Source organism: Rousettus aegyptiacus, unplaced genomic scaffold (assembly GCF_014176215.1).
Source record: "Rousettus aegyptiacus isolate mRouAeg1 unplaced genomic scaffold, mRouAeg1.p scaffold_m13_p_12, whole genome shotgun sequence".
Lineage (NCBI taxonomy): Eukaryota > Metazoa > Chordata > Mammalia > Chiroptera > Pteropodidae > Rousettus > Rousettus aegyptiacus.
Window position 1 is genome coordinate 72,117,441 of NW_023416287.1, and position 24,576 is coordinate 72,142,016.

At 35.6% G+C, this 24,576-nt stretch overlaps 1 protein-coding gene and 1 pseudogene across 1 annotated transcript in view; both read right to left on the reverse strand.

Moving 5' to 3' along the window:
• RIT2 (Ras like without CAAX 2) overlaps positions 1-24,576 on the reverse strand; it is a 299,871-nt gene that overhangs the window by 138,698 nt on the left and 136,597 nt on the right. The window contains exon 4 of the mRNA XM_016125047.2: positions 9,057-9,248. Coding sequence (XP_015980533.1) covers positions 9,057-9,248 — 192 coding nt within the window. The remainder of the gene's footprint in view (positions 1-9,056; positions 9,249-24,576) is intronic.
• Positions 9,687-9,805, reverse strand: LOC118610158 (annotated as a pseudogene).

The window sequence follows — 24,576 nt, forward strand, 5'->3', positions numbered from 1 at the left end:
TGCTGTGAACTTTTCTAAAAACTCTCAAAGGTTCACAAACCTCAAACAAGCAGCATCTGGCCTTAGTATGCTCCATACCTCTTGCTGAGCTGCCTTAAGCCCAGCACTAGCAGCAGCCAACCTCAGTTCAAGGCTTGGCTTTTCCCGAGTACCTCCAAACTCAGTATGGGAGGAGACCATCTGTGGATTGCTTTGTGACTTATTGCCAGGTGGCCACATCAGGGCCCAAGCAGCAGTTGATTGTGGCCTGTGGCAGGGCACCTCCCAGGAGGCCTCAAGGCCAGTACATCTGGTAGTCAACTTCTCACTACCCAGCTAGTCTGCATACAACACACCCAAATAATAGACTCAGCAGGCACTAGAACCCCAACAAAACAAATCCTGCTCTGTAGGGTAAGCCCCTGGATAACAGCTTCTCCACTGTAGCCATGGTCAGTCCTCACAATCAATTGGTCAGGGGATCAAACCCTCCCAATAGCATGCATATAGCAACCAAGACTCAACTACAGCAGAAGGACACACATAATCTACACAAGGGACACACCCAGGGCACCCAGCTTAGGTGACCAAGAAGACTGCATCATTGGGCCATACAGCAAAGCTACTAACTACGTAAGGCCGCTCTACTAAGACTGGGAGACATAGCATCTCTATCTAACATAGAAATAAACACATGGAGGCAACTAAAATGGGGAGACAAACATGCTTCAAATGAAAGGAGAACAAAGTTCAAGAAAAAGAACTGAACAAGATGGAGACAAGCAATCTACCAGATGCAAAGTTCAAAACACTGGTTATAAGGATGCTCAATGATCTCAGTGAGAACTTCAACATAGAGGTAGGAAACATAAAAACAGAGAGAGAAAACAAAAAAGAACCAGTCAAAAACTAAGAATAACTAAAATGAAGACTGTATTAGAAAAAATCAACAGTAGATTAGATGAAGAAGAGAATTGAATTAATAATTTAGAACATAAGGTAGCAGGAAACACCCGATTAGAATAGCAAAAGAACAAAGAATCAAAAAAATTAGCATAGTTTTAGGGGCCTCTGGGACAACATCAAGCATACCAATATTCACAGCATAGGAATACCAGAAGGAAAAAGAAGCAAGAAATTGAAAATCTATTTCAAGAAATAATGAATGAAACTTTCCCTAACCCAGTGAAGGAAGTAGACATCCAAGCCCAGAAGTGTAGAGAGTCCTAAACAAGATAAACCCAAAGAGGCCCACACAGAGACACATCATCATGAAAATGCTAAAGCTTAAAGACAAAGAGAGAATCTTAAAAGCAGCAAAAGAAAAGCAGTTACCTATAAGGGAGCTACCCCCACAAGACTGTCCGTTGACTTCTCCACAGAAACTTTGTTGCCCAGAAGGGATTAACATGAAATATTCAAAGTGATGAAAAGATAGGACCTACAAACAATATTACCCTATCCAACAAAGCTATCATTTAGAATCAAAGTGCAGGTAAAGAGTATCCCAAACAAGAAAATTAAAGGAATTTATCACCATCAACCAGTAGTAAAAGAAATATTAAAGGGACTTCTTTAAGAAGAGAAAAAAAACATAAAAAATGTGAATAATAAAATAGCAACTGCATATCTGTCAACAATTATTTTAAATGTAAATGGATTAAATCCTCCAATCAAAAGACATATGAAATGAATAAGAAAATGAATAATAAAAGACCCTTACATATGCTGTCTACAAGAGACTCACTTTGGATCAAAAGATACAAACTGAAAGTAAAGGGGTGGAAAGAGATATTTCATGAAAATGAAAATTTTAAAAAGCTGGGGTAGCAATACTTACACCAGATAAAATAGACACTAAAACAAAGGCTATAACAAGAGACAAAGAAGGACCCAGAAATTTGACTTCTGGGTATTTATGCAAAGAAGCCCTAATCACTACTTCAAAAAGACACGTGTATCCATATATTTATTGCTACATTACTTACAATAACCAAGATATGGAGGTAACCTGAGTGTCTATCAAGAGATGAATGGATAAAGAGGTGGTACATATACACAAGGAAATATTACTCAACTATGAAAAAGAATGAAAACTTGCCATTGCACCAAAATTTTTGACCTAGAAAGTATGGTGCTGAATGGAGTAAGCAGACAGAGAAAGACCAAATGCCATATGATTTCACTTACATGTGGAATCCAGAGAACAGGATAAACAAACAACAGAAATAAGTTCATAAATACAGAGAGCATTTTGATGGTTGCTGAATGGGGGGTTAGTGTGGGAAATAGGTGAAGGGGGTGAGCATTAAGAGGTACAAATTGGTAGTTACAAGATAGTCATGGGGATGTAGAGTATAGCATAAGGAATATAGTGAATAATGTAATAACTATATTTTGTCAGATGGGTATGAGATTTATATACCTGAAATTAATATTGTATGCCAACTATAATCGAAACTTTTTTTAAATTAAAAATAAAGGAAAAATCAGTATAAAAATAAGAAATAAAGTAAAATGCTTATAGAATCTAGGGTGCTCTTATAGAGCCTAACGTATAAAATTACTCTTCATGGCCTTTCATTTATATTTTAGCCCAGTGGTTCTCTAATTTTGGGCTGCTTCAGAATCATGCAATGAATTTATCAAAATAGATTGCTAGGATCTACCTTCTGGGTTTCTAATTTAGTAGGATGAGAATGGAGCCTGAGAATTTGTGTTGCTAAAATGTTTCCAGATGATTCTGATTGTTCTTGTTCGGGGGACCACACTTTGAGAACTACAGGTCTCATCCAGAGTGAGTTTGTCCATACATGGAAAAAATGGCATAGCTTTTCTGGAATGGCCAATAATTTTTTATGTCTTCTCATATAGTTTTATTTAGTTCTTGAACTAATAGAAAAAAAAGCACTGCTTTCTCCAAAATTCTGTTCAGAATTTGGTTACTTCAGAAATATTTCTCAGCTGAAAATTAGGAAAATAATTTAAAAACAGATTTTAAAAAATCCATGCATCGAAGCCTATATACTTTTGTCATGAGAGAGCTCTCTAGGCCTTCACCCAGATTTAATTATTCTTCCTTTTCACACAGTTCTTATACATTTGATCTGCTAATTTCTAACTTGTGAAAAGCAGATTAGCATCATAATAAACTAAAAACTATTGCAACAATCCAGGGGAAGGTTAAGGATTGTAGTACCTAATATTTATTGAGTCCTTACTTTGCGTTAAGCGGTATGCTAGATAACCTACCAACATGATTTCATCCAACAATCCCAATAATCTATGAGAGGTATTATTCCCATTTTATAGAAGCAGACAGTGGGATAGAATTTGGGGCATATAATATTATTTGGGATCAACATTTATGAAAGGAAGAATGAAGCAAGATTGGGCAGAGAGAGAAACTGAATGACAATACAAGCTCCACAGAGTCTGTGCCAAACCAGCAGGGGGATGTGGATTTGCCTGTCTCAGGGTCACACATTGGGCTGCAACGGCTGGACATTCATGCCCACACCTCACCGGAAATGGGTTTCTCCAGGAAGGATATGACCTCAGGCAAGGAGACTATAGCTGAGGCTGACTCTGAAACCTTTGACAGCTGGGAAATGTCTACTGACTATACCTTCTACTTCTGTGATGTTCAGGAAGTACTTCTCTGAAGGAGAAATTGGGTCTACATCTTATGTCTTCCACTGATTTGTCCAAGAATACAACAATTATCTCAGTAAAGATTCAACTCAGGACTATCCGATTCCTTTGACCATATGCTTTATTACTTTTTAAACTATATTTGCTAAATTATGTTTTTTAACTATGTCTTGAGAAGTCCGTCACAGACACCACTGTATTATGTGATAATACAATGATGACCTCAAGTACCACTGAGGAATGTACCAGTTTGTCCCCACATGAAAGGTCTCCACACCTCAGTATAATTTTGTTACCTGTCACCTAGTCAGTTTGCTGCATGAGTATGGAATCTGAGCAGTTCGTGCTATTGCTCTCACCAAAGCTACCATCGTCCCTCATCCCGATGACCAAGTCTCCTACATGGTCCTACTGTTTCCATTCTTGCCCCACACGACAGCTATCCTGACAATAAAAATGCATTCATGCCTGCTCAAATGTTTGGAATAATTTATCTTCAAATGAATGTACACACACACATGTATGAATCTATATGTATGTATTTTTATTCATAGCACTATTTTTTGCAGTGTGCACTTGGTACACAAAATGTTCATTATCTGTTTCCTCTGCTATAATTTCAGATTCTTACAGATAGCTTTTATCTGTCATATTCAACTAATAAACAACCCAATTCTAAAAGTGTGCCTGATACTTATTGAACAATTATTAAATATTTGGCAAATACATTAAATGAGAGAATGTTAGCAAAAAAGAGGGTGTCAGAAAATTGATCTGGGTTCAAATTCCAGTTCTACAATTTACCAGTTTAGACGAATTACATAAATCTCTAAACTCTGTTTTGTTTTCCATCTTAACTGGAATATATTTGCATTTTTAATTAACTGAAATAGCATAGAAAGAAAATGCTAGAGAAAGGATAAATGGGACTAAATAATTATTAAGTTTGTCTAGCCCCATACTATTAGGCAAATTACCAAACCTTTCTCTTTCCATTAAAAAAAAAAAAAAAACCACCCTCATTTGGAAAATGTGTTTATATGGATTACATAATATACTGATGGTAAAACATGAATTAAGAGACTTTTTAAATTCGAGTGGTATTTGCAATTAATTATCACAGCATATTCAATATACTCTGGTACACATTTATATTTTGTTTTTATGGTGTCTTAAGGCAAGCCTGTGTATAGAATTGTTCTGAGATGCTTGATATATGTGCACTGGGCAGGCTAGTCTAGCCTACTTCCCCTGAGTGCTCCATGGCTTGTGCACACTCACAGCCCACGATTCATTTCCTATGCTCTAGATTTACTCCAGCTAGTCCTTCTTAAAAGAACTATCACCATTCACCTGATCCTTCTTACCTAGTCAGGATGTTTCTCTATTTGGCATCTTCTTTCTCAAAAATTCTGCCCACATTATCTTTTCTAGTTTTCAACAACAGTTGCAGTTATGCATGTTGCCATATTGTTCAATATTTAGTTTTGTTGTTTAGTATGGTTTTCCGCCTACTTTACATGTATAGATCCTTCCTGAGAAGAATGGAAAGACCTTAAAAACTGACTTACTCATTCTTTAACTGAGCTCCAAAGCTGCCATCGCTCTGCAAATAAAAGTAGATGCTTGATATAACTCTAAATAGATGTTATTTTTCTTAATACAGAGATTCTTGATTCCCACAGCTTCTATATGCCCCTCTCAGTAAAGGCATCAAACCATTTCCATTTTAGCTATCTCATTGAAGAATAAACAAAGGGCCTTATAGGATCCCCAGTCAGCACTTGAAGAGTTACTCAGACTGTGGAAAGCAGAGTTTCAAGGCTTCAAGCTGAGTATTAAGCTGCAATTAAACTGTCAGCACTGAGGGGTTTCTCCTGGTCTGTATTCAGGATAAAACCAGTTTGTGGTCTGCAACTGACGTAAAACTTTTCTAATCTAGCTCCCAAATCCCTGGAACTCATTCCATTCATAGCACCACTTTTATTTGCACAGTGGGTCAGGGTTTTGCAAAATCAAAAACCGGAATTATCCCCTTCCACTCCCCAGTGTGACAATAGAAGACATGATAAATAGGGACAAAGACCACAGAAACCCAGGGGCTTAATGTCTGAGAATTTTAAAAAGGCTTTAGGGTAGCCTGGATGCACTTCGGACAAAATTGTTCAACTGATTAGAAAACAGCACTTTTCAGTAGTTTAGAACCTCATTTCTTTTATTTTTCCTCACACTCATCCCTCCAACTGCTGGCTGTTACTGGCTTGTCCAAGTCCCGGAGCACCTCACTCTACATCTGAAGAGTTACTGTGATCCTTCCTGCTCTGACTTGCCAATAAAATGAAATTATTTATATTCCATTCTCTGAGGGGTATGCTAAGATCCTGAAGCTGATATGGAAAAACTAATTCATAAAAAATAACAATGATTTGCAAGCCAGCAGTGTACTATAGTGAGATTTCAAATCAGAACACACTGGGTATTGCCTCTCAATTCTAACGAGCTGTGTGACCTTGAGCAAGTTACTGAACGTATTAAAGACTCAGTTGACTCTTAGGTAAATAGGTATCATAAAGGAGCCTATTCATGGGAAGGAAAAATACAGTTATGTGCATTAAGTGCCTGTCACAGAGCCTTCCAAATAACTAAATGCATCAACATCATCAACATCAAAATGACTGTTGTTCCCAGATAAAATGCTACTTTAAACAGAGCCCTTCGATACATTAGCTCAAAGCAGGAAATGATAAAAACATTAAGCACTAAAACTCATTTATTTTTCTTAGTAGAAAGGGACTGGGAATTCACCAAACACGTAAAGAATGCAGCTGCCACCTTACCCTCCCAAACAAAAATGGTAAGAAATAGTTTTCCTTTCAACCTTTTTTAGTGTAAACCAAGGAGGAAATGCTGCTGAGTGAGAGTCTTACTTCTCTGACTGCCAGCACTAAATCAAAGTACCCCATAATTTCTCTCCAGCTCCCTGATACTTTATAACTCTAGGAATCTTCACAGAAATCCTCTGAGCTATGAAATATGCAAGTGCCAGCATCTTTGTTTTTGTTTTAGATAAAAAAAGAAAGAAAGAAACAGAGACCTAACCTTTAAATACTGATATAATGAAAGAAGTACACGTGATCTTGATTTCAGTTTTAATTTTGTCATGAACAGCAATTGTTTATCAAAGTCAATTTCTGTCAGTATATTCATTTATCGAATATCCTCATCTATCATATGCTTGTCTCTATACAGGACAGTTATAGGATTAAAAGTGTAAGTTGAAAACATGTTGAAAAGGAAAACCACTCTACAATTATAGGAATAATTATTTCCATCACAAACACCACATCCAGAAGCCAAATTTGCACATCACTTCATCATTTGAGACCTTGATACATGAACATTTTTAAAAAGATTGTAATTTTCATGGTCCTTGCACTTTCTGTAACTATCTTGTTTACTTGCTTTTATCCAAAAGGCAAAGTCTGTAAAATCTGCATAATTACAGTTTTATGTCTTTTTTGGTATTTGATTCAGACATTTGTGATGCTCATGATTCACATCACTGCTCATTGCAATAAAGGTGGACATTGATGGTACATTTCCATCTCAGGTGCTCCCTCATGCTACGTCCTATAAGTCCTAAAACAAAACAAAACAAAAAAGTAAAGCTCCCCCACCCCCACCACTGTTCAGAGGAGTATCTGAAGTTTTCACCACTAGAGCTATACCTCTTCTTTCTGTCAAGTATCTGGGAATAGATTCATATTTACCTGGTGAGAAAAACTTGAACTTATATCCCGTAATAATGTAATCATATTACACTAAACATTGCTTTGGGGAAAGAGAAACAATAAAGCAAGACGGAAGAACAGGTGCAGAGGAGACAAAATACAGCTCCTAAGAAATACCTTCTACTTTAAGATGCTTAGACTTTCAAATAAAATAGACAGAAAAAGTCATCACAAAAATGCATTGTACTAAATTAGAGCAATATGTTTCTGTGTTAGGCATAAATTTATAAACATTAGCTTCATGTGAGAACTTTTCACTTTAAGAAAACTTAAAATGCATTAGATATGAAAATCCAAATATATAAAACACTTAAGGTAGGAGAAAAGTACTTGCTTTAGTGAAAATTCTTACCTAAACAAAAGGTTTTATTAGCAGGCTACTTTAAGAAATCTAATAATAGTTCATTAATTGGAATAACAATCTATTTAAACCCAGTTCATAGTTAAGGTCAATGCAAACAAAGATAAAACATCTCAAATTACAACTAAGCCGCTTGATTTAGAGAATTTTATTTACAAAAATTTTATTTGCATGCAACTTCTCAGTAATGTAACTTAGTGAAAAATGAGTCATAAAGAGGGAATTGTGAAATGATTTGTCTGGTCTCTGAACTAGATTTTTGTTTTTCAGTCTCTTCAGAGACTGAAGGACACCCGAAGTGTCTTTACTTTGTTGACATCTCAGAAACCAGGCCCTCATAGTTTACCCATCAAGCCCTGATAGTGCATGGTCAGGTGGGAATAAACTATAATGAACTACATGAAGTCTGGTAATAGATCTCAGTCTAAACGAGGCATAGTTTCTGCATTATCAATTTTGATTGGAGAAATTGTGAGACTGAGGATCTCAATGACACAGCAGGGGCAGCTTGAAGCAAACCGAGGGTATATAGGAGTCATTTCTTATTAAAAATGAGATGTAGTAGCTTGCCGATTATGGAAGTTGAGAAGGGTTTTGTTTTAACTATTGCTGTATGGAAAAATTGCTCCAAAACATTGTGGTTTAAACAATTTGCCCAGGATTCTGTGGGTAGAAATCCAGACAGGGCTTAGCTGGGAAATTTTTCTGTTTCATGTGGATTGGCTAGGTTGACTTGTGAGGCTGTAGTCAGATGGTGGCTGGTGCTGAAACATGTAGAATGGCTTTACCCACATGTGTGGTGCCTTGACAGTTGTGAATAGATACTACATTTTATATTTGGCTCTCTCAAGTGCTTAGCTCCGTCTTCTCTACATGGCAGTTAGAGGTATACCCCAACATCAAGTGTTTCAAATGGCAAAGACAGAACCTGTTGAACTCTTAAGGCTCAACCTCAGAAGTTAAACAGCATTACTTCTACTACATTCTACTGCTCAAAACAAGTCATAAAACCAGCCCAGATTCAAGAAAATAAGAGAAACATTCTGCTTACTGATGGAGTGAGATAAGGACAGTGCAAAGGAATGTGTGGGCATGGGATATATTGTGGTAGCTGACACAGTCTCTACCAGGACATCAAAAATGTCTTACAAAAATGCTGTGCATCACTTCTTTCCCATAATTCTCTATATAAACCTTGGAAAACAACCATACTTGGTACTGTGTATCCTTAGAGGAAACAACAGAAGCTAACAGATAAAATTGGCACTCACCTGGCGGAACTGTTCCAGGTCAATTTTGTTGCCCACCAGCACCAGGGGAATTTCATAGGTGTGACGGACCTGAAAAATGAGCTCTTTAAACTTGGCTGCCTCCTGGAATGATTGGCGGTCAGTGACAGAGTAGCAGATGATAAATCCCTCCCCACCTCGCATGTACTGCTCCCTCATGGCTGTGAATTCTGCCTGCAGGAAAACAGCAAAATTGTGATGCAATTTAGAACAGCAAAGCCAACACATAACATCAATAAAAGGTCAAAAGCAGACAAATTATGAGACTAAGGGTTTGGATGGAAATTTTCTAGAAGTATATTAATGGGCTTTGCATATAGGAAAACAATATGAGATCTAAATGTTTTAAACTAACTCTTCAGGATGTTGATCGTCAATCATAAGAGATTTGTGAGATCTTGAGGGACATTATGTTAAATGGTGGTTTCACAAATATAATGTTAAGGAGTGTGTATGTGTGTGTGTGTGTGTATATATATATATATATATATACACACACGTATATATACACATACACTTTTAATAATTTATTTTTAGGTGAGGCAGTCCTTGGGTGACCTCACAGATTGCAAGGACCTTGTCATTTTACAATCCCTTATTTTTTATTTTTTATGCCCACAGCACCTGGTTTTCCTGGGTGGTCTCCCATCCAAGTACTAACCAGGCCCAACCCTGCTTAGCTTCTGAGATCAGACAGGATCCGGCTTGTTCAGGGTAGCATGGCTATAGACTACTTTTAATAATTTTTTATTTAATAATCTAGTTTTAGGGAAAGGAATCTAAATTTGCATACTCCAAACATTAAAATCTAGAATTTCTTCCTCAAAAAGCATGGAAACAAATTAGAATTTAACTCTTATTATCCTTGTGAATGATTGAAGTTATTAGCACAGATAATTGCAAACTCAGTTATATGTTTGAGTATTCCTAGATTTGTCTCCCTGCGGTATATAAATAAAGGGATTTTGATTGCTGAGTCATGGGTTCATTTCTACACTCTGTTGATACTTCCATCCTCTTCTCTCTTGAGAGGAGAGAATCACATCCCACAGTGCATCAATGTCCAAACCTGAGGGATATTGCTGTATCATTTTTCATGTTGATCCCACCTAAGATCCCAACTACAACTTTCTGTCAACTGAAAATTCAATATTAGATCTAAATTGCAATCTGAAATATTTCTCAGACTGAAATATCTTTTTTCACATTATACAATTTTTACTTTAAACCTTAAGATTTAGGAGCCTAATGCACCTTGAAGACCATTACATATAAGCATGTGTTGATTATTATTTTTCATGGATACATAATTCCTTTTATGCATGTACCATAATTTAACTAGTTGCCTATAAAAAAGACATTTAGATGTCTTCCTTTTATTCTTATTACAATGTTGCAATATATATTTTTAAACATCCATGTTTCACAGATTTATGTATACTTGAGAGGTAGTATTAGTAGATCAAAAGAGTACACATATTTTTACTTTTGAGAAATAGTGCCACTCTCACCAAAGACATTGTACCCATAGTTCTCCTTCCAACATTACATAAAAGTGCCTGTTTCACTCATTCTCACAAATGTCACACCAACTTTTTCTACCTTTTATAAACTTAAGAGTAAAAAAAAATAGTACTTTGTTTTCTTTATCTGTATTTATCTATGAGTCATGTTGAACATCTCCTATGTTTATTACCCATTTATAGATTCTAGACAAGAATTTTATTATGTTATAAGAAATGAAATAGCTTTTTCATTTTTGAATTCTTAAAAAATTTGGACTGCAGGTATTTTTTCTGACAGACATAAGGGAAAAACAATAAATTTGACTACTTTACCAATAATTATGCCATAAGACTAATAAGTTTGACAGACTTCAGCAACCTATTAGGAAGATAGGCAAAGTATATGAAGGTAAAATTCAGAGAACAATATTAGATGAATGAATGAGTGAATATCCACCATGCAAATAGATTTCCTAGGCCCCTCATCTGATCTGATTTACAGTCTCCAGGTATGGCTAGCATTAGTTTTGATTAGTGTGATTTTGCTTTGCACCTGGATACAGGGGTACATAAATCTGCGTTTATGTTCAAAAATGGTCTTTATGATCTAAGGGCACAAAATCTAGGAGGCACAGTACACAACTTTTAGGTTTGTTACTCACTTAGAGCAAGTCCTCTAACAGATTACATAACCCCTCAGCGCCTCAATTTCTTCTTTGGTCAAAAGGGATTAGGATACACATTTAAACCTTCTTACAGGGTTGTAGAAAGGATCAAAGGAGAGAGCGGATGTGAAAATGCTTTGATGAATTTTTAAAATACAATACAAATTAATCCTATTATTATCTCTGGTACAAATCCTGCAGAATAGAAACTTTCTCTGGGAGAACAGGCATGAAATCCTCTTAGAGCTGCATTAAATATAAATGTGGAAGTATTCCTCAAATATGCTTAATCAGAAAATTATTGTTTTTTTTTCAAATAGAAGAATCTACCAATAAAACATATAATTAAGTTATCTTAATAAATGGGGAGGGTACTTCCTCTTAGTTTACCTTTATATAGGTGTATATAGGTGTGTGTTTTACTTAAAGATGCACTGGAGGATGGTAGGGCCCAGAGAATTGAGGAGAAACTCTGCCGCTATGTATCAACTTAATAATATATGATACCGAAATCGCTTTCTAAGAAAAAGTCGTGTTCAACATGTTGCTTCCATTTTCATTCATCCATGAATTAAAGATCCCTATGCTTTATGTTCTGTGTATCCTGAATGTTAATATCTTCCTCGTTTGCTTCCTGCTGTAAGTGAAACTTGTTGGTTAATTTTTCAGGAACATCACTAGATACCATTTGCTATTCATAAATAGCAAATATCTACAAAACAGACCCACTGTGTAAAATGCTACAAACATAAGCATTGCTAATATCTTCCAAGCTACTCTGAGTACAACACTGCAGCTTGATCAGTTCTTTCGGATATGCTTCTTTGTATTAAATGGTGAGAATTCTCTTAATTCTGAAAAGAATTTTTGATTATGCTCATTTTCTAGTTTCTGGATTATCAGAATAAGTTTGAGCAGGTATTCAGAAACTTAGAGACTGAACCAGCCCCTCATTGCATTCAACTAGTGCTACTACAACATATGAATGCCTCACTATTTACAAAATGCACTCGCACTAAAGTCAAACCCAACTTTCAACTGTTTCCTAAGACCACACATACATGCGTTGTCTATATCAGTTGCCATGCCCACAATAACCACACCTCCACACCCTAAATTTATCCTCCTAGTACAAAATAGTTAATCAAAAAAATAAGTCAGTCCTGAACCTAACACTATTTCAAGTGATAAGAAATATATCTTAATATATATATCTAAAAAAAAGTATGACCCAGTCCTGGTTAGGGGAACATATCTAGGTAAAACGAATGAAGAGGGACTAAGTGCGAAGTGAAACTTACGGGTTTCAGGAAGGGCGAGAGCAGTTTTTAGGAGGACAGCAAAGAGGGCTTGAGGAAGGAAATGAGGTGTGATGTTTATTTTTTTTTCTTAAATTTATTATTTTCAAAGAGCTCCTGAACTTTCGTGCAACCCTACTTCCAAAGACTGTGTATTATTACACTTAAACAATTTTTACTGATTCACGTTGAGCATTTTACATGGAAATTAAACATCTGTGGCCTGCATACAAGTCAACAGTTCAGTTTTTGGTGTCTGTCAGTGGAGCAATGTGATTGCTGTTGCTTTTGTTTGAATGTTTTTAAAGAAGGGAGAATAAAAAATAAAGATATTATAAAAGTGATAGAAATGTAGGTATCATAAATTTGTAATTGTTGCAAAAATTGCAAAAATTGAAATCAGTAGGAGTGGTGGTTCTTCAGTCTCAATCTGATGGCTTAAGCTGGTTAAGAGTGTTCAGTTGAAATGGAAATGAACAAAGCTTTTTATAAATGCTGATACTGTATGATCAAAGATCATATCTGAAAGGCAAAATATAATTAAGGATTTTGTATTATTTCGTAGTTTTCAGAAGACATAACTATCTTCACTATTATATATTTTTGTCATCTGTCTTTCAATATTTGACACTTACATACTTTTGAGAATGCATTAAATCATGGAATACTGCCTAACTCATTTATTGAATATTCATTTAGCACTTACTATGTGACAGGCATGTAAAATTTGAAATGACTTTAATACATATAATAAAATGAAAATATGGATAAATATGGAAAAGAGCAAATAAAAATTAGAACATCAAAACCAAGATAAAGTGAGAACACAATTTAATCTGCAAACTTGACTCTCAACTTTTAGACAACTAAAACTACAGTTGAAACACAATCAATTACACTGCTTTTGTGGTCAATAAAAACAACATGCTAATGTGTCAGGTGACACAGATCTCTCCCTGAGTACCTAGAGCTGAATGCAATTTCTCTTGTGGGATTTCAAATAAGGGACAACACCCTCAACATCAACAAGGTCTGCAGTATCGGGTTTCCTAATCTCTAATTGTTTTTGTCAATTTAAGTCTCAATAAATATTTTGTAGACTTGTTTCACGATAATACTGCAAAGCTCAAATAAGATAACAGAAAAGTTATTTTGTAGAAAATAGAACAGCATGTTAAAATCGAAGATGATAGTTAAAATAATTTTATTTTAATGCTTGAAAAACTAAAAAGACCCTTGACTCTTTTACATTTAAAAATGTTTTTATTGAGATATAATTGACGTATAACACTATATTAGTTTCAAGTGTGCAATAATTCAATACTTGTATACATTAGAAAATGAACACTAAAATAAGTCTGGTTGACATCCATCAGCACACATAGTTAAATTTTTTCTTGTGATGAGAACTTTTAAGATTTACTCTTAGCAACTTTCAAATATACAATATAATATTACTATGGTCACCATGCCATACATTACATCCCCCAGACCTATTTTCAACTGAAATTTGTACCTTTTAACCCCATTCACCAATTTTACTCACCTCCCACCCCCACCTCTGGCAAACATCAATTAATCTGTTCTCTGAATCTATGATTTGGGGTTTTTCAATTTTGTTTTTGTTTTAGATTCCACATATAAGTTATACATACATATATGTCCTTCTCTGATTTATTTCACATAGTATAATGGCCTCAAGGATTCATCCATATTGTTGCAAATGGCAAGATGTCCTTTTTTATGGATAAATAACATTCCATTATATATGCCAAATTTTTTTATCCTTTTATCTGTTGACAGATACTTGTGTTGTTTCTATAGCATGGCTATTGTAAACAATGATGCGATAAACATGGGGGTGAAGATACCTTTTTGAGTTAGTGTTTTTGTTTTCTTCAGAAATACTCAGAAGGAGTATAGCTGAATCATATGGTAGTTCTAGTTTTAATTTTTTGAGGAACTTCCATACCGTTTTCCATAATGGCTGCATCAATTTGCATTCCTACCAATAGTGCACAGGGGTTCCCTATTGATAAGTATGTACTTATTGCAATTTTATTGTTTTCTGGCTATTTTGTAATTAAAAGTCCATTGATTCTGATGTAGCATTGAATACTGGAGGATTCAGGGTGCCTAGAATCTGACTATAATGAAGATAACTCCTATAAAGCTCTTAACTCAATACAACTCAAAATAAATACTAAGGCTGCAATGTAGAACAGCCTACATAATCCATGGGCCTAGTGCAAAATGAAGATGTGGGGACCCTCATTCAAAAACTAAGAATTTTAAGACAGCAACAGTAGAACATTAATCAAGTGGCGGACCCTCTGAGTATGGAGCCATGGGCAACTACAAAAATCACAGGCCCATGAAACCAGCCCTGTTGACATGGTATAACCACAAAAAAGCAGTCAAGAGCACATGTGAGAACTCCAAGAGAGGTTCTCCGGGCAGGTCTCCCAGCCAGAGGAAGAGGTGGTGGTAATTCCACTCAGATATTAAGTCACTACAGAAGCTTCCTGACCCCAGTGAGGGGCACAAAACCAGACAATGACAGATGCACAAGGTGGTGTAAAGTGTCAGGTTTGGAAGAAAGTGAGGGACATGGGGTAGGGAGACTGTAGCATCATATGTGAAATGATGCTACAGAAAGAGACATGAGTAAGGCCCATGTAAAGAATGGCATCTTCCTGTTGTCAAGTGAAGTCACATTCCTGAAAGCCCTGACAGCTAGGTTTTGGATTAGGTATGACAGGAAGACAAGAACAAGATAATTTTGTTATTATTATCATGTGGCCCTATTTCAATAAAATCAGTCTGGCAATACTGGAGCAAGGGAGAGAAGAGAGGTTGAAGATAGGGAAAAACTTTTGAAGGCCATTGTAGTAATCCTGAAGTAAATTTCAATGGAGGAATAAATAGAAGGGAAAATTATTGAAAGAGGTCACAATACAGAGAAATAGAAGAAAAATATTTCTGACATTTCAAGGAGGAAAGACTTGATGGCTACCAGTTTGAGCATGAGAGAGAAGAAATGAAAAAATGCTATAGATGGTTCAATCAATACTACCGGGCCATGGGTTAGGCTTTTGCACATGCCCTACCTCTGTGTTCCATATTATTAGCTCCCGCATGAGACAGGAAAAATTAAAATATAAAGATATTAAATAATATAAAGTCCTAGAGCTACCAATTAGGACATCAGAGATACATTGCATCATACTACCTCTCCAAGGAAAATAATTCACTTCATTTTTTGTACCTCTGGAGCCTAGAAAACAGAAATCATAACAGAAAGCAGTTGATTGAGAAGGTAAAAAACTTAAGGGTCATTGTGTCACAATAAAGATTTGCACTTTTCTAGCTAGAGTTGACACTAGATACCTAAAAGGAACTATGCATAGGTAACTGGAAATAGGGTTTATGTGAGAGGACAACATCTGAATGGGGCAGGTTTGAAAGCCACAATTGGGGAAGACTTTTGGCTGATCATGAGGACAGGAATTAGGCTATAAAGTTAACTAGTTTGGATCAGTTTTGGGGAACAGGGATTGTTTTTTCTATTTTTTAGGGGGAGTGAATCTGGAGCTTTGTCCCACTGAGAGCATATTTATCTATTTTAAAGGAGATTTTATGAAAATGGTTTTTGACAGCTGTCTTCTAGCTTTGTTTCCTCTTGGCAAATGTGCTCAGTACTTAACAGTCCAGATCTATGCACTTATAACTCTTTTTATAGTAATTATGTGCTTTGCTCTCTTTCCCATCACTAGACTCTAAACTACCTGAGAGAAGGATCATTCAGCATTGTATTCTCCAAAGCACTAGGGATAGTGCCTGGATCAGAGCCCAGTAGATAATTATATTATCATTTGGTTAATTACTTAAACTAAATGTTCTTAAGTAATGTTACGATTCCCTAGATGATATGCACTTTAAGGAGAGTAAGGTTTGGAGGCTGGAAGATGGAGATAAAAGGAAAAGAGAATCAAATCTCTAAATTAAAAACATAAAGCTTTTAGTTATTTACTCATTCCCATACATGTAAGGCCAGGTCTGGTTTAACTTTCCTGTAAAAAGGGATATCCCACTGAAATCTGCACCAACTAAAAAGCAATTTAATGTTTCTTATTCCATTTCCCTCTTCAATCATTTGTCTTATTGTACTAAGTGAAGATGAATTTTTCTGTCTTTGGATGCACCTAATTTCTTTCTCATAGAAGTCTGTTTGCCTTTTCCCAGTCTGTTTGACTTGTACTTCATCAAAGACTTAAAGTTTCATGACTGCCTCTGGTGGTACAAATCCACTGAAAGATATTTCTTATCACAGCTGGTTTCCTGTTTATCCTGGAGGTCACTCATACCGAGAACTGCTTTCCTGCTGATAAAACCTACAGGAATGCATCTTGGAAGGAGGTAGCATAACTATGTTATGAAAAGATTTCATCCACTGCATTTTAGTCATTCACAATATGACACTGAAAGGACAATCTCCAAAAATGCAGTGAATAAGAAAATTTGGATGCCAAAATTGTATTGCCTGATCGATTTAGAACACAGGATAGGATACTTCTATATATTTATAAAAAAAGAAAAAAGATATGAGAGACATGTGTATGTGCATAGAGATACATGAAATGCTCTAAAAAATGTCACTATCACAAACAATAATTCATATTTCTTTTGGCTGAACAGAAAATAAATTATTATTTGGTTTCCCAGGTAAAAATCAAATCATCTCTTTTGTAATACTTAGAATCATTTGTTTCCAGATAATCTTAAAATTTTTAAGTTTTATTGAGAAGCTAGCTAGAGTGCCCTAACTATACAAATGCGGAAAAGATGCCTAAAGAAGAAAAATGTATTACAGATATCAGAATTACCATGCCAAAGATCCAAATTCTACTTAGACTCCCCCTGAACCTTTCAACTAGTTGTCCATGTTCAGATTTTTCAACCTCCACCACCCTCTCTAGGTGATGTTTGATCACCCTGGCCTACCTTCACTAACAATCCTGCCAGGTCAACTCTGCCAGAATTCCCACATGTACCTCCCTCTTGGTAAGTTTTCATCCGCTGATCCCCACCTTGCTCCTTGGCTATAAATTACTACTTGTCCATGCTATATTTGAAGTTCAGTCAGATCTCTACCAAGGTGTCCTTTCCTCTATTGCAAAAATCCTGAATAAATCTGTTTTCATCCCTTTAACTGCTATCCAGCTCCGATTTTACTTTTAATGACCAGGTGGAGATTATAGGGTTCCAGGTTCTTGTAAAGAGTTTGATATACCTTACCCTTCAGCTTAGTTATAGTCTCCTGGGCAGCTGCGTTAACCCCAGGCCCCATCTTTTCCAATCAATCCATCATTTATTTCCCTGCCCGGCTAATCTTCTTTAAGCACTATGTTCATTATTTAGCTCTTCTGCTTCCAAAAGTCCAATGGTTACCCAATTGCTTTCACATCAAATCTATACTCATCTGCTTGATTTTAAATCCTATGTAATGCTGCATATCCAGCTTTATTTCCAACTAATCTTGAATATGTACTCTCTCATGGGATCACTTTTTTCATGGTTTCCTCGTATTAGTTCTCTCCTCACATGATTGTGCCTTTATACACATCGTTCCCTGCACTTGGACTTTTTCTAACTAATAGAGAATTTAGTGATCATCGGCTGCAACTCATTCTGCAGATGAGAAAATCAGGCCCCAGAAAAATAGTGATGACATTATTTTCTCATAGCTAATTAAAATACAACCAGGTCAGAAAACCCAGTCTTTTAATCTGTTTTACATTATAAGGAAGCCTCCCTTTCTCTTCAGTGACCAGTGTTATGCACACTCTTCATAGTCAATTACATTCTTTCTTCTTTAATGAACCTATGGCTAACAAACAGCCCAGTTGATAATATTGTTGTATATATTTTCATCATTTATGAACCTCAAAAATTAATAATTCATTATATATTTCTCATATTATTGAGTTAGATTTGGGTCACCAAGTAGATTTTAATTATTCTAGAGTCAACATCAAGGCTTAAACTATGCCCAGTACATTTTGGATATATGAAAATTTTAATTGCTTCTGCTTGAATGGATAAACAACATTTCTGATAATGCTTGGTATATGGAAAATGTATATATTCTAGAATAGAAATAACCAAAAAGCTTCTAACACCAGAGAATTTTGTGAAGACATGTAAGACACATTTTCCTTGATTGATCTTTTTAACACAATTTGGGAGAAGAAGTTTTGAAAATTTATATTTTTGAAGGAGATGTCTGCACAAGCTAAATTAGAATTTTTGCCCTCAAGTCAGCCAATCTTTCTTAAAATAAGTTTACAACTGTGTATACCAATATAAGATAATTTTGAATATATAAAACAACATCATTTGCCCCAAATTATTTCACCTTCCTGTAGTAACTGTGCTTACCAAATAATTTGGTTACAAAAGTATAGTTGTGCTTCATTCACTTTTAAACTCAATGTGTGAGTTTCTCAATGTGTTTCTAAAAAACTAAATAACTTTGTAATCCTAGTTTGGTAAAGTTAGAATTATTTTTATTTAAAATGTAGTAATTTTAGAATTACATGTTCAATTATATATATTCTAAAACACAGACTTATCGCATGAGGTTAAAGCCAAAAAAATAATAGGAAAGAGGATTAAAAAAACCAAGTTTTAAAATTAAACTTGGTTACTGTCAGTGTCGTAAGATGCTTCAAAATGGATTAAATGGGGAATAGTTCTTGGGAAATGTAAGCTGTATAAGTCAGAAAAGCACAGATATTAATACATGCACATATAACACATAGGCTTATTTATAAATGCATTTCAGTACACATAAAAATTTGAAGCAATTATTTTCAGAAACTGCTCTCTATTGTAGCAATATTGGAAATTTGGAAACTTGCTATTCAAGATGGTAGACTCCTATCTTTTGCTCCTCAAAATGCAGTTGTAATTCCAGAATTATTAAGATAATCTATAATATCATTAGAAAATAAAATGATGGCAACAGTACTTCAAAATGTCTTAAAGGTTAAAGGTGAAAGATTATCAGAAGACTTCCTAATGAAGTCTGGGAATCTTCAAATACTGAGTCACTAGCACATGGAAGTAGTCAGGGCGCGATTCTCAGGATAACTAAATAAAGGAATAGCTTGGACAAAGGACACCCTTTTCTCTCATCTTAGCAGCTACACCTTTGCCCTCTGCTCAAAGCCCTACTGATTCTATTAAGGAAAGTGGAAGATCTAGCTGGGGAATAACCTGCTGTGGATGTGGGGGCCTGAAGAGAGAGGATGCTGAAGTGATTCTGAGCTGCTTCACAAGAGAGTGCTGTGGGACAGTGGTAATGAATGTGGACTCTGCTCAGATGATGAACGTAATAGAATCTCCTACCACAGTCTTCCCTCGAGCAAACACCTCCTCCCCGTTGCCTTTTTTGGAACAAGACTTATGCCTACAAGTTTTTCAGATTTCAGCACATCCTGAAGCCTTGGGGCTAGTTAAGTGCCTTGATTTCCTGGAGTAACCTATCATTGTGCATAATAATGTCATTGCACTTGTCTGTAGTATCCTAGCTAGACTCTAAGATCCATGGGGGCAGATGACTTGTCTAGTGTGTTCTTTCTTATATAGTCTTCATGAAATAGTGTCTGATGTATTAGATATGCTATATGTTGAATAAGTAATGAACTTTTAGGATTACAGTACCAGGTATATTATCATTTAACTGGTAAAGTTTTCAGTTAAAATTTTCCCATTTAACTGGGAAATTTCCATTTCCCAACCAGCTTTGTCATAACAAAAGTAGAAACCAATTTTCAGTCCATCTGAACAATATTAGAGAAGTTCCATTTAAGTATTTGAAACAAACAAAAAAATATAAGAGGGGTTTCTTTTTTTTATTATTCAGGAAAGTCATATATGGACCATTCTCAAAAGTTTTAGACTACTAAAGTGAAAAATCAAAGACGGTACAAATTTTCCTAATCTTTCACTTTTCCTGATTTCTCACCACACTACAATCTCCATCTTTCATGAACCATTCTGCTCTGAACATCAGTATAACACTTATGTATTCTTATACCACATGTGGCAGTCTTGTCATTCCAATTCCACATTAGGGTCAGAGTAAAGGTGATATAATGAAGAAAATTATTTAAGAACCCCATAAACATGACCTTAAATTTACTGGATAAGTTTCTTTACTGAGCATTTATTTTCCCATCTAAAATATGAAAAATTAGTGCCTCATACCACCAATTTTAAGATTAAATGATACAACATGTCATTAATGTATAAAAATGCCTTATACTATGTTCAATTCTAAAGTGGTTTGCCACTGAAAAAATGTTAGCTCTGTCTCTTTTTTTTATCCAAAGCAACAAACTCTAATTTCAATGTTTTATTACTGAATAATCCAGTTACCAATTTTATTTGCAAAAGCCTGTGTGGAGAGTACCGTGTTATCAGAGTGATTCTAAAATTGTTTTATGCTACTTGAACTTCAGAGGTGTATCAGAGAAGCTGATGAAGGGGATAGTAAAAGCTTCACTCTCCTGGAGATATTGTGGTAAGTTGGATGGTATACATGGATTCAGAGTTAAGTAGAAGAAAGAAAAAAGAATAGGAGATGTGCTCTGGAGAACATCAAATCCATCTGCGAAGCCGATTTAGTTATCAACTAATCACAAAGCTTCCTGCTCTACATATATCAGGGTTGTATCCAATTTGCTTAATTCTAGATTGAATAGAAAAGAGTAAATAAGACACGGATGGAATATTGCAGGGAGTTACATAAATTTGTAAACAGATAAAAAAATGCACTAGGGAAAACTAAAAGCTAACCCAATCTTACCGGATCAAAGAACCCAGGAAATAGTAATTGTAATTTCCAATGAGACTGCATATGTATGAAATCTTGAGATTTCTGCCCTAAATAAGACAGCAAAATGACAGTATAAGTATCTCACCTAATTTGCAGGATTCAGCACAGATTAAGACACGTGGTAGGTTCTTCCAAAGTTTGTAAGTCCCTTCCTCTTCTCCCTTAAAAATCTCTTTCAAAGCTGCCGAAAGCAGATTAATCAAGATAACCCAGTTTCAACTTTAAAACTCACTCAAAGATGATTTTGCTCCCACGAATAGCAAACCTTCTATGCCAGTGTTAGAATTCAGCATTATTAACTGAAGAATGATATAACTTTGGAAAATATTCTATTTATATCTGGACAAAAAATCAGATATTCACCTGTGATAAAAAATTATTAGTAACATGATTATCCTAATTTGGTTGAAAGAAATTAAAACAACTGACAACAAATTTTTAAGTGTCTTTCAGGACATAAGAAAGTAGGTGATTTGGACATGTGAAAACTGACACAAAACTACAACTAGGAAGAGGCCAGAGTGAGAGGGAATTGAGCATGGCGTTCTGGAGTCAGATACCTGGGTTTGAATTCTGACTCTGCCACTTTATAGTTAGCTCCCGGTGACTCCGCTTTTTCATCTGACTGATGTGGTGAATGAGTGACTACCTCATAAGGCTGTTTTGAGGACCAAGTAAATTAATACAACCAAAGCTCTGAAGTTGTCTCTTCATAAAGCATTTTCAAGAACTTCTGGGGCCCAGTATGACCCAATACACCTTAGCTATTATTAATACCACTTGTCCTACTAGGTCTGTTTCTTGCTTTTAACCCAAGAAAGATCTAATAGCTCTATTTATCATAAGTGGTCCAGAATGGAATGTGGAATTAGCAATTTGAACTTGCCCTTTTCAACCACCTATTTTAGGCTCACAGAATTACAAATGAGTCTAAAGGCACAGATAATTTCCCACAAAAGGAAAGTTTAATTATCCCCTAGATTGATTTACTAATGTTTAATCCAGTATTACTAGTGTAAAATACCAACTTTAAATTTAAAATTTTTATCTTATATTGATTCCAAGTGTGTGTGTGTGTGTGTGTGTGTGTGTGTGTGTGTGTGTGTGTGTTTAATTTTAGGTAAAAGTACCTTTAGACATATTTCAAAGGCTACTGAAGCACCTGTTAATTTCCAAAAACTCAACTGTAATTCTGGTTAAAAGAGAAAACATATGACTTGCTAGCTGTTGGTGCATCACATAATATAGAAAACAAACAAAATACTTCAATTTAACATTCTATAAGTATACTAGTTTGAATATAATGACTAGAACTAGAAGAATTTGCTTGAGAGGATTTCATATCTGTCCACAGCAATTTGCATTAATCTGATCATTCTCCCATTGTTTGTCTACCTGAATGACAGTTTTCTAGTATAAATCTTATAGATTAACGCTATGATAAAAAGCCAACACTGGTGTTTTAATGCATTTGTGCAAGATAATGTAACAACCTGAATAACAATGGCACGAGAAAGATACATTTGAATGCCCTACGCATTTGCTTATGAAGTTCCTATGCCTTAAATTCCTTTTTCATTCCTCAAAGTTCAGTTTAAATGTTGTAGGTCCCATCTCAGCTTCTATTTAAAGTAAAAAATGCTCTCAGATTTACTCAAGTTTACATATGCATATATACATACACATATGTCTTACACTCTGCTGCATGGTGGGCTGCCTATAAGGTGCCTGCCTGCACACTGCATTTAGGAGGTCTTCCACAAATATTTAAGGAAATAAAGAATCACACTTTAAACAAAGTCCTTTACAGTTTATATGGACCTTTCATTGCTTTGTTTAATACAACAATTAAAAATTGTCAAGAATTCCATTCTATAAGTTAGGAAAATGAAGCTCAGGAATATTCAATATTTTGACCAAAGTCACACAGATAGTGAGTGGGAGACGAGAATTTACATTTAACTCCAGCTGACACTAATTCTGGTGCGCTCCTCACAATGCCATGCTGGTAAATTTGCTGACTCAGCAACAATGCCATTTGTTTTATTGTACGAAATCCCACTAGTCTAAGACTTTAAATGCAGCCCTCTGATAGTGTAAACCCAGGTCCTATTTATGCCTACTTTATATGTTGGAAAATTGCATTCATTCCATCAGGCTTGACACTCAGGCTTCTAACACAAGTATTTGGCATAATGACATTATTCAGAAGGAGAATTTTGAACCACATCTAAGAGAGAGAAGGAATAGTTTGATCCTGAATGTGGGGAAGGGATATCCAGACTGAGACTTTACAGAAGCAAAAGAGAAATGAGCAAGTAGTGTGTATCATTTTAAGCAGATTTTCATGACTGAAGCCAAGAGCTGCTGTTGGGGAAGAAAATAGACTGGCTGTGCATAGAATCAGGATAGAAAACTGTCAAGATGGTATGATTTGAGGGACACTAAAAGTTGTTCCTTTGCCTAAAAAAGATTTTCCCTGCTGACCCCTCCCCCACACCAGCATAATTGAGTTGAAGCATCAGAAGTTTCTGTGTACAGGCAAGTACATTCTCTAAGAGAGATGAAACTTTCATTGTTTGCTGCTTGTAGACACACTACAAAGTGGTTGATTAGCAAAGGGCAGTGAAATTCTTAAAGCAGTGCAGGGAAACCCAGGATAAAGCATGTAGACACCTACTTCTAAAAACACCAAAACTGAATTCACTATTCTTTTTATTCATCTATTCAGTTTACAGTGTTGGCCACAGCACTCACGGATAAATATTTGTAACTGGAGGAATAGCCTCAGGAAGCCAGTGTCAGATGCATAACATTCCATGAGAGATAAATTCTCTTTGAAAAAACAGAAACTCTGCCACCAACCCATTACATGACCTTTGTTGGATTGAAGAAGAGGCAGGCCACTTCAGATTGGAAGGTGGCAATTTAACAGACAAGAGAATTTACCCATGAGGCTTGTCTTGGTGGCCACAAGATGAGTAGATTTCAACACCTCCCTGCTAGAATCTTAAGAGTTTATACAGAGGCCTTAACTAGATTCTCACATGTGAACTATTCAGATGGTCTCAATAACACACTCTTCTCTCCAGTTTCATCGTTGGACTGACTCTAGCTGTGGGCAAGGTG